Source organism: Aulonocara stuartgranti (genome assembly GCF_965226115.1).
Source record: "Aulonocara stuartgranti genome assembly, chromosome: 6".
Classification (NCBI taxonomy): Eukaryota; Metazoa; Chordata; class Actinopteri; order Cichliformes; family Cichlidae; genus Aulonocara; species Aulonocara stuartgranti.
In genome coordinates this window covers 21297589-21317166 of record NC_138944.1, presented here as the reverse complement: position 1 = coordinate 21317166, position 19578 = coordinate 21297589, and the positions used below count along the sequence as shown (strand labels likewise).

General features: G+C 38.8%; 1 protein-coding gene and 1 long non-coding RNA gene across 4 annotated transcripts; one reads left to right on the top strand and one right to left on the bottom strand.

The window, feature by feature from the left end:
• The first annotated feature begins 1364 nt into the window (after positions 1-1364).
• LOC309708225 (uncharacterized protein) lies at positions 1365-6031 on the top strand. 2 transcript variants are annotated; one of them, XM_082536041.1, is made up of 2 exons: positions 1365-1566; positions 2997-6031. In XM_082536041.1, exons 1-2 carry the CDS (start codon positions 1492-1494, stop codon positions 4770-4772), a joined length of 1851 nt encoding a protein of 616 aa, XP_082392167.1. In that variant the 5' UTR covers positions 1365-1491; the 3' UTR covers positions 4773-6031. The 2 variants fall into 2 exon arrangements, with proteins under 2 accessions (XP_082392167.1, XP_082392168.1); XM_082536042.1 differs by lacking the exon at positions 1365-1566 and adding an exon at positions 1573-1879.
• An 82-nt stretch (positions 6032-6113) lies between these two features.
• LOC309708226 lies at positions 6114-10805 on the bottom strand. 2 transcript variants are annotated; one of them, XR_014277213.1, is made up of 3 exons: positions 10546-10805; positions 8106-9115; positions 6114-7430 (listed from the first exon to the last, which is right to left on the bottom strand). It is a non-coding gene; the product is annotated as an uncharacterized lncRNA (long non-coding RNA). The 2 variants fall into 2 exon arrangements; XR_014277214.1 differs by having other exon boundaries at positions 6114-8407; positions 8519-9115; positions 10546-10803.
• Positions 10806-19578: the final 8773 nt, after the last annotated feature.

Genomic DNA, 19578 nt, shown 5'->3' with positions numbered 1-19578 from the left:
GATTGCAATAAATGCTGACGGTGTAAGTTGTAACTGGTGTTACACAAAGAAGCAGGTCTGTTTACACAGCAAGCACAGAAATATAGGTGGGAATGCAACGTAATTTGGATGGTGGGGTTGAGGGATACTGGAGAGCAGGACCATAATGTGTGTTGCTAAAGACAAATGGATGGTTCTTCTCTAACTCACAGTGATCCATTTGTTTATAGCCTGCCCTCCACACAAAGACACCCCCCCCCCCTACATTCAGTGCCCTCTCCATCCCATTTCCTCAGCTATGCCCTGAGTCATCACAATATGCAATTCAGCTACTGGCTGCTGGGCCTGAACATCCACTCAGTCCGCCAATCCAAAGGGGGGCCTGTATGTGGATTTACAGCGTATGCAACCATGTACTTGTTATTTGTCTGTGAGCTGGCCTTCAGCCTTCACTCTCCCATCATTATATGTCTCTATCCTACTCTACCCCTGGACACTATTTCTCTCTGTTTCACTCTCTCTTTTCCACCCCCCTCACTCTTCCGATGCTATTGTCTTTCTCCCCCACCCCCCAGATATCAGGTGCGTTACCTGAGCCCCATATCAATAGTTAATCACCCTGGGACACTCAATCTACAGCTCGCTGGCGAGGTCTCCCATTGAGAGTGGCAGCATTCGTGGTGTGCATCTTCATCTGTGTTTGAGAACAGAAAGCCTGCAAAGACTTTTATATTGTAACAGAAGCTGCTGTGTGTGCTGGGAAGGAGAATGGGCAAGGAAACAAGAAAAATAGAAGAGAGCTAGAGAGATCAGTAAAAGAAGTGTAGACACAGAGGGAATGGGGTAATAAAAATCACACTGCACATGTGTGCATGTACCGGAGATTAGCAAATCTGACAAATAAGTGCTTGTGTGGAATTTTAGTTTGCGCTTCTTTGTGTATTCAGGGAATATAAAACTGACATGGTCGGGGAGCAGTCCTCATCAAAAAAATGACTGGGGGGTAGTTGGAGGACAACGAATGCTGAAATGTTTGATTCATTTGTGTTTGTCTTGTAAACTGGACCAAAATAAAAAAATTTAAATGGGGCACTGTGCTTCATGTCCTGTGTACGGAAGAGGATTAGGGCCACTGGAAAAAAAAAAGAATTCTGACTTTAATCTCAGAATTCTGACTTTATTCTCAGAATTCTGACTTTTTTCTCAGAATTCTGAGATTAAAGTCAGAATTCTGAGAATAAAGTCAGAATTCTGACTTTTTTCTCAGAATTCTGACTTTTTTCTCAGAATTCTGACTTTAATCTCAGAATTCTGACTTTTTTCTCAGAATTCTGACTTTAATCTCAGAATTCTGACTTTTTTCTCAGACTTCTGACTTTATTCTCAAAATTCTGAGATTAAAGTCAGAATTCTGACTTTAATCTCAGAATTTTGAGGTGGGCACCTGCAGGCTTCCAGCTTCGGTGACAGCGATGTGTCCAGTTTGGCAGGTGGAGAACTAATTCACTAAATATGGTGGATATAAGTGACTTTTTGCGTGGCCGAGGGGTCCCCGAAGATGCTATTTTATTAATGGAAGAGCAGAAGGTGAGTAACAAAAAAGAGAAATAGTTTGGTGTCTCCTATTTTTACAGGAAAACAGTTACGGTACAGTTACGGTTAGCTGTTAGCATGCTTGTTAGCTTATAATGTTATATAGGAATGAACGTGTTTCACGATGTTACAGTATACTAGGTGAATTGACGTTTTAACTGTTGTTGATCGCAGGATCATCCCAGATGGGTTCGTTGCATTTTATTTTATTGTTCTACTATTTCAGAGTTTTTCAAGGCAGTTAAGCGGAGCTGTGTTACAGATGCTAGCCGCCTGCCAATATCACTGATATATTTGATGTGTACAAGTAAGTTACACTTAGTACAGCGGAGGAGAGAAGCTGTAATGAATGTTTATGCGGATATTTCACTCAGAAAAATGGGTGGCGTTCATACACAGCCACCGACACAGCCCCGGTTGTTGTTCTGACGGTGGCCGACTGACGATCCCCTCACAACATGTTAGCTAACACAAACTAATGTAGTGCATGTAACTGTGTATACGTTAGTGGTACAGTGTCGGAAGAAATGAGCAAACTGTTTATAATGTCAGAATGACATCATCTTTCTCCTATATATAAAAGTGCTGGCTGAGGAGCGCTGCCGGGTTGAACTTTGACCTCGGAGTGACGTGACGTTTGTTCGCACAACCAATAGAAGTGCAGAAAGTCGCAAATCAGGCATATTGTTCGCATAAACACAAAAATAAATAACGAAATAATCCCGATATTGTGCCAAAGACTGATTTACAATGTTACTTTGTGTTCTATGTGTAATACCTTTGCTTAAATGACTAAATGGACTGTGTATTTATGACTCTGCGTTATAGTCTTACATACATAAGTAACATTCATATGTACAGATAAAAATGTTCAGAGCTATGTACACAAGCGTGTACACAAAAGTCTACTGCTGATCGAGCTGCTCAGTGGTCGTACAGTCTCATGCAGAGAGCGTGGAGGTGTTGTCCATGGTGGATGTTAGCTTAGACAACATCCTCTCCTCCCCAGTCTGCTCAGTGGACTTTAGCAGACCGCTAAAGCTGGCCCTCCCGACCAGTTTGTTAAGTTTCCCCCTGTCCCTCTCTGCCATTCCACCACTCCAGCAGACCACAACATAAAAGACAGCAGACGCCACCACAGTGTCGTAGAACATCCTTAGAAGACGTACTACCTACATCATAACCAATCAAGTCCCACTTTTTTTTAAATACAGAAGAGGATTTATTATTTACTGAAAGGCTATGCCTTAGTTTGCTTCTTTCATTATTGTGTTTCGCCCTGCATAAAATAGATAGCTTTTCTGATAACTACAGTCAATACTCTCCTACTGGCATTAACGAGGCCTAAGAGGCTTAACTGTAATATTGCTTTGCAGCGTAAATGTTGCAGAAAATGACTGTCTTTTCTTTCTTCCTGTGTGCAGATTGACTGTGACGTCATAGCGCTGATGGATGACGCAACTTTGGCAAACTACATTCCCTCGTACGGAGACCGAATTGCCGTCTTCAATTTCTGCAAAAGCAAGCAACCACTGTCAAAAAGAAAACTAGGACTTCTGCAAAAACTTCGTGAGAAAATGAAAACCAGAAAAGAAAGTCCAAAGGAGAACACTTCACATACAGATGCAGGAATAAGACAGACAAAGAAGCAAAAAGCAACACGCAATGTTGAGATAGGATGGATACATTGTGATGGAAAAATAGCCAAACAGGTGAGAGCGAAGCAGGGAGGTGGCACTAGAAAAATTCAAATGGCCACTGATGCTGGATTAAAAGATATTCTTCAGGAAGGAAAGAAACTTTTTTTTCCTAATGGCATATCTCCTAAGGGATGTGAAACAGATTTTGAGTTTGAGGTTTGGGACTTTAAACAGAACCACCTTACTGATGATACCTGCCAGTCTATTGGCAATATGTATGAGGCAGCGAGACTGACAATGTTACGCTTCTACATTGCAACAAAACCAAAAGATCCTGAAGAAAATGCCAGCGAGACATCTGAAGTGGTGTTTGTCTCAGAAAGCAGTGGCAGTGATATTAATCCATTGCAAGTGGGGGAAGTCAGGGGTAATTTTGATGAAGTCATCGCTGGTTCAGAAATTTTAGATGATCCAGAAATTACTTTTGGTCCAATTTTTGATGCTGAAGAAGATACAGAAGACACATTAGTCTATGAGGGTTTTCTTGTACCCCTCAGTCCACCTAATTCAGAGAACATAATAACAATCACCATACGTCATACTGACACTTTACATGACATGATTACTGCTTTCTCTGATGAGGAGATTTTGACCAAAACACTGAATGTGAAGCGCATACTTCCAGACAACACAGAAGAACCAGGCACTGGATCAGGAATACTAAGAGATGTACTCACATGCTTCTGGCATGAATTTTATGAGCGATGCACCCTAGGTGCAACCATTAAAGTGCCATTCATTCGCCATGATTTTCCTGCTGAAAAATGGAAGGCAGTTGGGCGAATACTCCTGAAAGGTTACCAAGAATGTCAGTATTTTCCAAATAAACTTGCAATCCCTTTTATGGAACAAGTGCTTTTCAGTGGTGTTTACAGTGATCTTAAAGCACACTTTCTACAGTTTGTCAGCAGCCAAGAATGTGATGTTTTGATGGAAGCAGTAAAAGATTTCTCTGCAGTTGACTTGGATGATCTTGTGGAAATTCTTGACAGTTATGGCTGTAGAAAAAGAATCACTGCTGAGACTCTTCCTACAATCCTTGATGAAATAGCACACAAAGAGCTTGTCCAAAAACCAATGTTTGTTATTGACTGCTGGCGGGAGATCATCGACCCCCATATCTCCCTCAGTCCGGAGGGACTGACCAAGTTATTCTCTGAACTGCAACCAACTTCAAAAAAAGTGTGCCAGCTGCTGAAATTTGCTGTGGATTTGACTCCACAACAAAAAGAAGTGAAAAATCATCTCAAAAGATTCATCAGAGAGCTGGATAACATTAAACTTCAGAAATTTATGCGTTTCTGCACCGGATCTGACCTTATAGTAACAAACAGTATTTATGTGGAATTTCAAGATATGACAGAGTTTACAAGAAGACCAGTCGGACGCACGTGTGGGAATGTTCTGCAGCTAGCTAACAGCTATGAAAACTTCCCAGATTTTCGTTCTGAATTTAATGCAGTTCTTGAAAGTAATGTCTGGGTGATGGACATTGTTTAGACTCTCACAGCAATGCGCTACATTTGAACTGCTCATGCACACTAGAGCATAACTGTAAAGAGATGTTAGGAATATGTATTTTTATGTATTTTGAACTTATACAGTATACTTTTTTTAATTAGAGAGAAGTTTCTCATCTCTGTTAGAAGTCTAGTTTTGGCTAATATTTCATTTTCTTTTATCATTTTGAGTTTTACATAATACAGTCACAAAACAAAACGAACAGGTACACTGTTTACTACCATATCCAGAGCTGTCTTCACCAAATCCAAGCTTTCCAGCTGTAAGACAGAAACCTTCAGCAAAAGCATGAAGAAAGATTACTTAAGATCTATAAACTATAATTAAACTGCTCTTAAACGTTCTTTAATGCACCATGTGTGGTGTGAGAGCTCAGCACAGTCAAATACTTTTGTAAGTAATTAGTAGAAAGACTAATTCATTCAGATGGTATTTTCTTATTAGGTCAGGGCTAAAACTGAACATAGTTATAACGTAAAAGTAATGCTGTTATGCAACACTGTATTGTAAAAGGAATAAGTACAATTTTATACTTTAGCATTTGTCATGTCTGAAAACATTTTGCTTTACAGTATATGCAATTTTTAGTTAAGGTAGGTTAAGGTATCAAAGTTTGGCATTTGTTGTTGATTACAAAGGTTCCATATAAAGTTGGTGAAAATATTTTTTTAAATTCCAGTATTTTCTTAATGTCATATTGTTTCTAAGCATACCTGTTATTCATCCATCAAATTGATTCAAGCTGCTTAAAGGATTCAGTCTGTTTTGAAGATGGTTATTGATTACTGAGATCATAAATAAACACTGTACACTTCAGTGCAGTGGTCAAGTACTGTGATTATTCAGGCATCCTTTTGTAATGCCAAATTGTCATGTTCTCAGATATAGTATTAATCTTAACACCTGAAAAAATGTCTTGTTACTGCCAGAAATTATGCATTTTTATTTGTATGCATGTATGTTCTCAGTCATTCACACTTGTTTTTATTTCTATACCATAGATGACACTGAAGGAATATGTGATACCACAATAGCCAGTGTTCATGGTCTTTACAGTAAGTCACTGATGTATACTGATGCATAACAAGACTATATGAGATCTATAAGTTTGTTTTAAAAGTTGAGTCATTCTTGTTACAGGGCAGCTTATACGGTTATGAGTTTTAGCCATGTTATTGGCATTGGAAAGAACAGGTTTCTTGTAAACTTTTTCCAATAAAATGTTACTGTACACAGTACATTTGTATTGTTGTTTTGAATATGTTCATCAAACTCCATATCTATTTGAACATGCCAGAATTCAAGAGACTGCCACACATGAGCTCAGTAACATGGAAGAATACCATTTATTTTTAATTTCAAATATTTCATAAAGATACACAAATATAAATGTAAAACATGTTGCACTTAATGGGACAATAACTTGGTTCCACTTGCAGGAACTGTTTTGTTGCATTGTTGCTGGGATACTACAAATAAAAGTCAAAATATTTTTGGTATGTTTCTTATAATTTTAGGATTCATATCATGAAGGAGCCTTGTATACAACAGCTAACACTGAATCAGTATAGCAATGATTCGTGGTCATTTTACATGAAAAACCAGCTAAAATATCTTACAACTAACAGAAGTGAAATACATTAATAATTAAGTGATGGATCTTCACATGGGTAAATGATTATAATAGCTTTGCTTTAATATAATTGCACTAAAAGCTCCCCAAAAGGCATAACGACTTTAAATATTAACAATGATACGTTTATAGAAACATGCTGTTGTCAAGACCTAGAATTGTTAATGCTACTATGGTTTGCTGAAACATACCACAGATAACCCGGGCACTTAGCATATCATATGCTGGTGCCTGGGTTTCCAGCCATGAATATTAAGAGTAAAGTTTGATACAGAAAACAATGAGCAGGGAGCTGGTCAGTTTATATTTTATATACTATGCACATGTCTGGCAACAAAACACAGAAATTTATATTGCAATTTACTGGTAGGCAGGTTTACACCACTTATGATTCAATCAAAAATATAACATTTGTAAATGCAGTTTAATGTATGGCCTTTTAAAAGGATTGACATGTGTTTCATAACTGATTGATAATATCACAATATTCAGCTTTTTCAAGTAATATATAAACATTTCTGTTTAATGGTAGTGTGAATGTAGAAAAACATTTTTCATTTAATGCAGTGCAGAAATACCTGCATAAAAGGTACCTGTAAGACATGGCACCTACTATCAAATCACGTTATCAAGATAAAGAGAAATATTTTGTATTTATTTGTACATTTACACACTGAAGTTCCTTAAATACTTTGCAGTATTTCTTCTCTTAACCTAATGTACAGATCCGCAGCACCAAGTGGATCTCCTGGGGCATCCCATTCATTTTCTACCATAAGCAGACAACACAGTTCAAAGACTGTTTCATCACAGGGGTGTTGACCTTTTGGGCTACACTCTTCCATACACAAAGTGATATCCTCCATAGAAATAGGCTTCAGTCTATCCTCAGCACTGTGCAGCTCTGGAAATGAGTACATTACTACTGGTCGACCCGATGCTGCACTACCACTTGGCCGGATTTTGTGCGAGTTCCATGTGTTCACAACTTCATCAAGTTCATCCTACATGAAAAACAACACAATATAAGTACCGGTATATGAAACAGACCATGTACCAGTAGATTTAGCCAAAGTTGAGGCTTATTAACTCATTAATCAACAGACATAGAAACTGACCTCTAATTAATGTAAAACCAAGCAGCAACAACAAAAGAGCACTTTCACTAAACAGCACATGGACACAGAATGGTGCTGCATGATTCTGCTGTTGAATAGATAGCCCAACACTTTATACTCAGTGTGCAATGATTCTACAATAAATTTTCAATAGAGAATTAACCAAATGATAGGATTGCTTTCTGAAACCGTGCCCAAAGGACCACTAGGTAACAGACTCCATAGTAATTTAAACCATGTGGCAATAAATAAAAAAAAATGCTCCATGCACCTGTGCTGAGAAAGGTGCAGTTACTTCCACTGATAACATGAATACAATTCCATCAAAGTATTAAAATGGAATCCCAAAAAGTTGATTCTGTTCATCTGGATGTAGCGTTTTCAGTGTGAGAAATGTTCTGTCAAAAAACATTCCTTACCTGGCTGATTGAGCATGCATCAAGACATATTAAAATGGAAATAAAATTCATATTTAATTTAAAGAAAAAAAATGTTCTAACCATATTTATATTTTCTATTTATGCAGCTAAGACATTACATAGCATGAGCACATGCTTTTACCTGAATAAGATTGAGAAAGCAGAATTGGATAAGACTTTTGTCCAAAAAATCCCCTGTGAAGTGGCCATCATCCTGAAAAGTTTGAAATAAGTTCATCCAAAATTGTGCACTCTGTTTGCGTAGGGTAGCCCACCATCCTTCTATACGTTGGTTGGCCGTACTTCTTCCGTAAAGGAAACTTTTCTCACCTGCAAAACTGTCTGTGTGGTTTCTCCGTAAAAACATCTGCATTTGTTCAACACAACCATTTTCGGTACCTCGGTCAGCACGTAACCTTTCTGGACATCCGCTGATGCATGAAACTGTTTTCAGAAAATAACTTGCAATCAATTTAGGGTCACTGTTTGTAGTATAAGCCTCCATCCATAAAACATAGCGGCTAAAACCATCTATGCAGCCACTGATAGCAATACCATATGGTTTCAACTTGTCATAGCCATCCATGTGCCAGAGAGCATTTGGCCCTCTGCAGCTGTACTGTCGTCTTCTCAACCGTCGAGCTCGTCTCAGTTCCACACCTTGAGGGTCAACCAATTTGATTATGCATCTTACAGTATCTTGTGACACCACAAATCCATGTTGAATTGCACGTAGATGTAGCCAACGATAACCTTGCATCTGTCCATTTGTCATGATCTCTTGTTGGACAAAGGCTAGCACTTCCTCCAAGTTTGATTGATTCTTCCTTCTAAAAAGCCCAAGTCTTTTACAAATTCTCTTTAGAGTTCGAACACTTATAATTGTCTGATGACTATGTGCTAAAATTGAAAGTATTTCTTTGTTACTGAAAGAAAGTCTGAAATACAGTCTTATTAAGTCATCCAAATCTGACATGTCAGCCACTGTTTCTCTCACTTTGAGAGGTGAACTTTTTGCAGAAGTCCTAGTTTTCTTTTTGACAGTGGTTGCTTGCTTTTGCAGAAATTGAAGACGGCAATTCGGTCTCCGTACGAGGGAATGTAGTTTGCCAAAGTTGCGTCATCCATCAGCGCTATGACGTCACAGTCAATCTGCACACAGGAAGAAAGAAAAGACAGTCATTTTCTGCAACATTTACGCTGCAAAGCAATATTACAGTTAAGCCTCTTAGGCCTCGTTAATGCCAGTAGGAGAGTATTGACTGTAGTTATCAGAAAAGCTATCTATTTTATGCAGGGCGAAACACAATAATGAAAGAAGCAAACTAAGGCATAGCCTTTCAGTAAATAATAAATCCTCTTCTGTATTTAAAAAAAAGTGGGACTTGATTGGTTATGATGTAGGTAGTACGTCTTCTAAGGATGTTCTACGACACTGTGGTGGCGTCTGCTGTCTTTTATGTTGTGGTCTGCTGGAGTGGTGGAATGGCAGAGAGGGACAGGGGGAAACTTAACAAACTGGTCGGGAGGGCCAGCTTTAGCGGTCTGCTAAAGTCCACTGAGCAGACTGGGGAGGAGAGGATGTTGTCTAAGCTAACATCCACCATGGACAACACCTCCACGCTCTCTGCATGAGACTGTACGACCACTGAGCAGCTCGATCAGCAGTAGACTTTTGTGTACACGCTTGTGTACATAGCTCTGAACATTTTTATCTGTACATATGAATGTTACTTATGTATGTAAGACTATAACGCAGAGTCATAAATACACAGTCCATTTAGTCATTTAAGCAAAGGTATTACACATAGAACACAAAGTAACATTGTAAATCAGTCTTTGGCACAATATCGGGATTATTTCGTTATTTATTTTTGTGTTTATGCGAACAATATGCCTGATTTGCGACTTTCTGCACTTCTATTGGTTGTGCGAACAAACGTCACGTCACTCCGAGGTCAAAGTTCAACCCGGCAGCGCTCCTCAGCCAGCACTTTTATATATAGGAGAAAGATGATGTCATTCTGACATTATAAACAGTTTGCTCATTTCTTCCGACACTGTACCACTAACGTATACACAGTTACATGCACTACATTAGTTTGTGTTAGCTAACATGTTGTGAGGGGATCGTCAGTCGGCCACCGTCAGAACAACAACCGGGGCTGTGTCGGTGGCTGTGTATGAACGCCACCCATTTTTCTGAGTGAAATATCCGCATAAACATTCATTACAGCTTCTCTCCTCCGCTGTACTAAGTGTAACTTACTTGTACACATCAAATATATCAGTGATATTGGCAGGCGGCTAGCATCTGTAACACAGCTCCGCTTAACTGCCTTGAAAAACTCTGAAATAGTAGAACAATAAAATAAAATGCAACGAACCCATCTGGGATGATCCTGCGATCAACAACAGTTAAAACGTCAATTCACCTAGTATACTGTAACATCGTGAAACACGTTCATTCCTATATAACATTATAAGCTAACAAGCATGCTAACAGCTAACCGTAACTGTACCGTAACTGTTTTCCTGTAAAAATAGGAGACACCAAACTATTTCTCTTTTTTGTTACTCACCTTCTGCTCTTCCATTAATAAAATAGCATCTTCGGGGACCCCTCGGCCACGCAAAAAGTCACTTATATCCACCATATTTAGTGAATTAGTTCTCCACCTGCCAAACTGGACACATCGCTGTCACCGAAGCTGGAAGCCTGCAGGTGCCCACCTCAAAATTCTGAGATTAAAGTCAGAATTCTGACTTTAATCTCAGAATTCTGAGAATAAAGTCAGAAGTCTGAGAAAAAAGTCAGAATTCTGAGATTAAAGTCAGAATTCTGAGAAAAAAGTCAGAATTCTGAGATTAAAGTCAGAATTCTGAGAAAAAAGTCAGAATTCTGAGAATAAAGTCAGAATTCTGAGAAAAAAGTCAGAATTCTGACTTTATTCTCAGAATTCTGAGATTAAAGTCAGAATTCTGAGAAAAAAGTCAGAATTCTGAGAATAAAGTCAGAATTCTGAGAAAAAGTCAGAATTCTGACTTTATTCTCAGAATTCTGAGATTAAAGTCAGAATTCTGAGAATAAAGTCAGAATTCTGAGATTAAAGTCAGAATTCTTTTTTTTTTTTTTTCCTGTGGCCCTAATCCTCTTCCGTACCTGTGCTATCCCCTAGTGGAGAAACAATAGTATTACAATTTAGTGTGAAGCTGCCTGTGCTAACATGTTTAAAATAAAGGTGTGTTGTTGAAACAAGGGCACTGATGACCTTTTAAAGAAAGTTCCCATTTCAATTCCTGTAATTAAAATGGATAGAATCACCTTTATTGTCATAGTACATGTACAACGAAATTGTGGGTGCACCACACCAACTGTGCTGGAATAAAATATAAGTAGTAGACAGCAGGAATAAAGAGCAAGTGAACAAGTGAAACGTGCAAAAATAAGAGAAAGGAACACATTAGAGAACAAATTGCAAAGTGGTTGGAAGTACTGCAAAGAAAGGACTTGGTCTGAACAGAGTCTGTGTGTGAGTGGCCTGAGTGATGAGCGTTACTCAGTCCATGATACTCAGTTCAGATTAGTGAGGTGGGTGGTCATCAGTGGGGTGTAGGGGGATAGTGTTTATTAACAGTCCAAATGGGCCCACGGGAGGAAGCTGTTTGTGAGTCTGGAGGTGTGGGACCTAACTGACCCAGAGGGCAGCAGGTCAAACAGGTGGTCATTTGTGATGGCCCAGGTTTTCCTGAGACAAGAGGATCAGGCGATGGCCTCTAGGAGTGGCAGAGGGCAGCCAATTATTTTTCTGGGCAGCGTTAATTACCCTCTGCACAGCCTTCCCCGTTCACAGTTGTGGCCCCTGCGTACCAAACACCCAGGCAGAGTGCGCTCTCCACTGAGGAGTGGTAGAAGGCCAGCAGTAGCTTCTGGTCCAGGTTATTTCTTCTCAGGACATGGAGGAAGTGCATCCACTGCTGGGCCTTCTTTACTAGGGCGACGGTGTTGTGGCTCCAGGTCAGACCGGCAAAGCTATGGGTGCCCAGATGGATGGATGGGATGTTGACCAGTTACTCATTTCATTAGACAGGCTGGCTTTGTAAGAAGCTGAATAAACCAAGGAATAATTTAATCGGGTACAACAGAATCTTTGTGACAATTTTCAAAGCTAAAAGTAATGATGTCGCATTTGAGTGCAGCTCATTGTAAAGTATGAAAATTGTAAGGTATGAAAATGGTGGCTGGCAAAACATTAGAAACATTAGAAACCTGCTAATGTTTCTAAGTCGTTTCAACAAGACTCCTTTAAATGTGAGCAGAGCTGCATATTAAAACTGGGTAACAGTTGTTTTTGTTGCAGGGTAACCAATGAATTGCATTGTACTAGAGGTGCAGCCAGTTCATTGGTTACAAATGGGTCAAATTTAAATGTTTTGCAGGATTCTGCTGTAATACAATCATATATATTTTGAAGAATGAAAAGAATTATGACCAGAAAGGCTGTTCTTATGAAGACCGTCACTATGTTCTGCTCGAAGTATATTTCAGTAACTGATTAGCTGATTCCAGGTGATTAGTTGGCTTACACCTCTTTTTTTGATGTCATGTAATATGTAATGATCACCACAAGGGGGAGAACAAACACCATGACCAAAAAGCCTGTATTAATCTCTGTAAGTTGGCCACTAAGTGATAAATGAATCAGCCTTTCTGTCAGCAACCTTTCTCCTTTACATTTTAAAGCTTATTTCTCACGCTAAGTAGGAATACATACACATATACCTGTCTTTTCTTTACATTTTGCTTCCAAGGAACCAGACTTTCTTATCCCATGATTAAGACCAAGTGATATTGCGCAATAGTTCTGAGAGTTTTCCTTTGCACATTGGCCATTTAAAAAAAAAAAAAAAATCAAATCATTTTCAGTCCAGTCTATTTTTAGAAGAAAGGTTGCTTTGGGAGGGGGGATTGTTCTTGTTTAGCAGAGAACGAATTCAAAACCAGTTCTCTGCCTTAGGTTACATAATTTGTTCCAATTTCTTTAATTTGACAGTTTAACAGGTATAAAATGGTACTTTTGCAACAACACAATGATTTCCAAGCTTTCCAAGTTAACTGACAACCTGGCATATCTCACCATGATGCGCAGTGTGGTGTTCAAGTAAATTTGAAGAACCTGGAGGACAAAAGAAGAAGTGGAAGGTAAAGGAGGTACAGGAGAGAGATACAACAGTAAGTGTTTACAGCCATCTGTGAAACATGGTGGAGTCTCTGCCATGAATTGGAGCGGTTGGGAATCATGTAAAAATGAATGGAAATATAAATGCAGACAAGCAGCATCAGATTTTAACCACCATGCAATACCATTGAGAAAGCAACCAACTGGTAACATCGTCCACTTTTTTTTTTTCTGCTAGAAAAACACAAAATAAAACACTATCAGTCATGGAATGGCCTCCCCAGAGCCTGGATTGCTACATTATTACAGCACGGGATCATCCTGACAGAAAATAAAACAAACAGCAGTCAGGATCCAAAAAAGAGCTTTGTAGGAACTCTGTTTTTGCCTTTTATGTATCTATAGTTTCAGGCATGTTTGCATGTTCATACTATAATGACTGTAGCTTCTGTTTGTATGTTCCTCCTAGAGGAAGAGTTCTTCCTCCTAGACAAGTGCATCAATCTTGGCGAAATTTTGCAAAAACATTGCCTAGGGTACTGTTAATGCAACATCTATGTAAATATTTTATACAAACTGTCGTATATAATTGTACATGTGATGGCTCAGTTTAACTAAATAATAACCTTACAAGGCATTCACTGTGTGCTACGCACAGGTCTTTGTATTTATAAAAAATGCAATTTTTTTATACATCCAAGTTTACTGTGACTTATGTCATTTTTAGATCAGCGATCTCCTGTCAAATCTCCCAACTTGAAAACTGAGTGGACCGATAGTGGGACAGGGATGCAATAGTATATGGAAACACTGCAGGTGGATTCACTTGATTCATTTGGATAGTCAAAAAAGTGTGTTTCATTATGTCATTCATGTCCCATACGACTGAATATAAGCGACAAAGTGATAGATGCTGAATTTTGTCCTTTGTAAGTCATGGATGTTAAACGATTACCTTGTCAGATAGTCATTCAATCATTTTAATGTGAGTCACAGAAATACAGCAGACAAGCACCCATAATTTTTTTTAACCCTCCTGCCATCCTTTAAAAAACTCACACCCATCACCCTAGGGACCATTCTCAGCCACGCCATAAAAAGACCATATATCCATATTTTATTCCACTTTAAATTAGCCAACCTTGTAAAACTACTTCTCCCTGAAATATTCATGTAAAGTTTTAATTATATTTTCGTTGTTTTAACCCTTCAAATCCCAGTGTTATTACATGAGCGTCCTGTGTTATAAGCCCCAAAAACCAAAAAACGAAACTAAATATTTCCACAAAAAACCAGTTGAAGTAATATGTGATTGTCATTATAAGTAGGCCTTTAGATGGACCAAAGATTGGCACCAACATACATTTTGACCTGCCATTATTTTTTTTTGCATTGTTTTTTGCAATTTAAAAATTAAAACTTCAAGGCCCTGAGTCTTCATTGACATCCAAGAAAAGAAGAAAAAATAAAATCATATGATGATAATTTGGGGTTGAAAAATAGCGTTTATAATGGAAGTCAATGGGCAGAAAATGGTCCCCAGGGTGATGGGTGTGGGGATTTCTGCTGCTCAGCCATTTTAGGCTGATTTAAGGAATTCACACTGGAATATTAACATTGACAGGTAAAAACTATCCTGTGGCAAGTTTGGTTATATTCCACTGAACACAGTGGAAATGGCAGCCATTTAACACATAGCAGTGGCACAAAAAGGTCCCAAGAAGGCAGGAGGGTTAATATCCCTAACGTTGTTCTTTCTGTCTCCTCCTCAGTTTTCTCTCTTCCTCTTTCTAATGCTAGCACAGTAGCTCTGCAATCAGCCTTCTCAGCGATCAGCATTTTGTTTTCGTCCACCTTATCTCCTGTTTGCAGTTCCCTCTCTGTCATTATTATGCTATTAGTTTTTTATCCTGGGGCTAAAACATTGACCTTAAAGTCACTGCTATGCTCAAAACATGGTTTCCAAGATAGCTTTTTCCTCACCCCACATCTGAGAGTTGTCCCTATATCTTTCTCTCTCAATACATGAACACACACACACACACACAGAGACACACACACACAGAGACACGTACATATACAGTTCCAGTTTAAATTCACTGTATATACTTGCGAAGACAAAGTTATGCACATTCATTTGGATCCAGTTCTAAACTCTGCTCATAAACACGACATCACTGTTTCCTTTTTGAATAAATGGCATAAGAGTGTCGCAGAACTAAAAACCCATTTGTTTTATTACACTGAAGCAAGAAAGGAGATTGTGTGGAATCCAATTAAAGATTTCAGCACACCTGAGTCTCACTCACGACCTTTTTATTTTCCTGTCCTGTCATGGTGGAAGAAGACCGAGGGAGAGTGTTATTTTTATATCATTGTATTATTTCAATCATAATGCTTTCATTCTTTTCAATCGTCATTCAAAAAAGATGAGATGCTGCGTAAAATGTAAATAACAACATTATTGTTTTAAATATTTATGTTGTATTTTTAAGTTAAACTTGTGCAAAAACATCAAATGTTAAAGATTCAGAGAATCCAGAGAAATCTTTGTTTGTAATAGTGCAATAATGCTGTTATTAATGACTTTAACCCACACTGCAATAATAAAGCTAAAGCAGTTTTGTGCTGTAGTGTCAATTCTTGGGCTCAGAAGCACTTACCACTGTATCTTACCATGCATTTTAAAATCATGAACTTTAGCATTAAAAATAAAGGGAACTACTGGATTGTTGTGACCACAGAGTTCAAAATTCAGAATTGGTGTGCGTTAGTGCACATGCATCATTAATGATGAACAATGTATACGAGCATGCTGCCATTCTCAATATATTCTATTTTAGTACTGGTCTGTCTGCAGCATCCAGTCCTGTCAATCATTGTAAACAAATTGATTTTATGGAGCAAATAATGTAACAATGGAGGACCGAAACTGAGAAGGTGAAACCCAGTAATAAGCAAAAAAAACTTTGCATTTGGTATCTAAGGTTCACTAACATGTCATCTCATTAGATACCTCATAACACAGTTATATGTTACATTCTAGACTTTATTTTTTATTTTGCTGGCTCCAAATTTAAGTCACTTCAACTGGATCCTGTACCAGCTGCCATAGGATGAGAGGCAGGGTGCACCCTGGACAAGTATTCAGTCTGTCACAGACATCTCTCCGGACTCACACTGACACATAAGTCAAAGGGGAGTGGGAAAGAACCCACACAAGCGTGGAGAGAACAGGCAAACTCCACACAGAAAGGCCCTAGTTGGCTGGTGGATTTCAATTCATGACCCTCTTGCTGTGAGGCAATAGGGCTAACCACTGTACCACTGTGCAGAGTCCTTTTACTTTTCCTAATGCGCTATTTGGCATAAAGGACTCGTAAATCATTGTAATATACAGCTTTACTAAAAGTATTGTGTGACACATATAAAAATAGAGTATATAAAGTTGCATTGGTGTAGCACGCAAAAGATGCTATCTTATGTGTGCAACTGCATACACAGATTAACCTCTGTGCATTTCTAGTTTGGGGATGTTTTCCATGACTTTGACCAGTTAAGAGAACTAATGATCTACTGATATTGTTACTAATAAATTAAATGTGAGCATTATTTTATTAGAAATGGTTACAATTGCTTTTTATATACAACACAGTGTGACAGTAGGAAGCTTGCAAAATACCAGAAAAAAGTGGAGCATTTAGAGCGCTGTCAGTGCTTTGAGGATGACTTGGGACTCAGAGCTAGGCTTCATGGTTCAACCCTCTGGTGGCTGAAAGTGGGAAAATCCCTCCAGGTAGATTTGGGAAGGTTTTCCACAATATTCAAGAGAGTCGAGGCTATAGTAATGCCCTTTGTTCCCAGTCTTTCAAATAAATTATATATATATATATAAAATACAGTATTAATAATATATTTTTGGGGGGGAGTGGGTATGTAGGTATTCTTTAATAAAAGACCAGTATCATGGTACTTCAGAGCATGCCTCTGTGCACTTTTTAAAAAAAAAAAAAATAATACCGTATACACTAAACTCCATGATGTGCTTAGCCTGGCTCTCTCAATAAAATTCAACTCTCTTTTACCTCAAACCTCCTCACCTTGCCACTTTTTTTCCTTCTCATTTTCTCCCTCCCACCGCCTCAGCGAGCAGGTGCACAGTGACAGAGTCACTGAGCTGTGAAATCTCTGCTCCTTGAGACACATTTCATGCCCCTCCCATCCAAATGCGCACAGAGCCCCGCACACTCACACATTATGTTGTTTTTGTCCTATTTTCCAGCCCATCCTTTTCTCCGTCTCTCCTCTCGCGTGTTTCTCTCACTGCCTGCGCAAAGACTGAGGCAACAATGTGAGATCTTTATTAATTTTACTCTGTGGATAAAAAGAGGAATCAAACTGCAGAGCAGTGAAAAATGTTTGCAGAGTTTCAATTAGGCAGCAACATATTTGCGTGCATTGCTATGCTTGTCTGTGTGCGAGTGTTCCCTGTGTCTCTCCTGCATATGTCTCTGACCACATCTACATCTTTAATGTCTGAGACTGAATAATGTATGAACCTCCTGGCCTTTGAAACACACACACACACACACCTCTTTTGCAGCTTCCTATTGCACAAATTTCATAAAGCACAAGGGAATGGCAAGCCATGAAAAATACAAATAAAATAAAATGTCATAACCAAGATTAAATCACTTTTTGTTGATCAACAGTTCAGAGTAGACCAACACTTCCTGCTCCTACAACCACCATGGTTTTTTCTACTATCGGCTTCCTGTTTACATGTTGCAAACTTCCTGTTGGAACAAACACAGAGTGCACTTCAACCATTTTCTTTGGGTTGTCTACATCTAGTTGTACTTATGCGGTTGACCATTTATCTTCCAAGTTGTGCACGGCCGCATGGTGCACTCTTGTGTGTCTTCCCGATGCAGTCATGCATGCCTCATAGTTCTAATTTGACTTTCAGATGTCGGTACTCTGTCATCCTTTTCACATGCCCACACACACTCTCCTGTAGATGTGAAGCTGAGGTCAAGGTTGGTTTCTACAGCAACTGTGCATTATAATGCCATGACCCACCTGACCACCAGGACTCTCTCCTCTCAGACTGGTAATAATCGGCTTTAACTTGGTCATCCATAAGTGGTTACAAGGCTTTTGCTCTTTTTCTTTTTAAATCATCATCTTTTGCGTCAGGTTGACAAATTAAAGGTAATATCTGGATAAACACATCCTCACTGTGTCACTGGACGGTATATGGAGGAAGAAAATGAAGTGATATTCTTAATTTTTGAAAAATTAAGAATATCACTTTTGAAAAACTGTGTTTCATCTTCCAGAATGTGGGAGGGCATGGTGTTGGAGTGGTTAACGGGGTTTTCTCACCTCAAGAAGGGTTTGAAGCTGCTGGTCAGCTGAAGCCTCTCAGCGTGACGTTTGAGTGTGTGTGTGTGTGTGTGTGTGTCCTGTGGTTTAGATAAATAGGTTGATTGGGTTTTCTAAATTGGCTACTTTTGTAGATATATGAGTGTTTGGTTGCCCGTCTCTCTGTGATGCCATTATGATGGACTGGCGATGAGCCAAAGGTAACACTGGAATAACTGTCAGTTAAATAATGTATATATTATTATAAACAATATTGCTTCAGTCATTTCAGTCACATGGAGCATTTCTCAAAGAGCCATCCTGCAGAGGATAGTTAACTCAACAACTGTATAGTTTGTTGCTGGTTCCTTTTGTCCCTTTAAATGTGCCACCCATCAGGCTACTTTCAGCTGCTCCCGTGTCACAAAGGTTCACCACAGCAGGATGCCCCTCCTCACACAATCCCTGGAAGTGAACCAGCAACCTTTCTCTTGTCAAGCTAATGTGTTAACCACTACACTATGGAGGCAAGGTATGAGCCATCATATAGCTGTAAACCATAACAATAAAGCCACAATGTGGTCCTGAGATGTTCTTTGAAAACCAAAAGTACTGCCCCACACAGAGAGCCACTGTGAGGAAGATCTTGGACTTTGCATGTTCAAAATTGGGGTTAACCTAACAGAGAGTGGCTCCACCCATACCCACAGATTATGCAGAGTGGTTCATTTGGGGGAATTTCTGACCTTTCAGCTGACCTTGGAGTGAAACTCTCTCACACATCACTCCTGGGCAAACAGCACTGATGAGACTGATTTATTTGGGAGAAAACACTTTTCTCTTTTTCTTTGAATTCATTTTTGATCATATTTTAATTCGAATAATTACTTTTATTATCCTTTTTACAAAATATAAAATGTCTCTGCAACCTTCCTTTATGATTAGATTACTTAACGCACACTGTAAATGAAATCTGTATTTTAACAGGATTTTAATTTTAAAAAATTTACAGAATGTTCCCATTATTTTAAATACATGGAATATCAATATAATTACCTAAATTAGTCT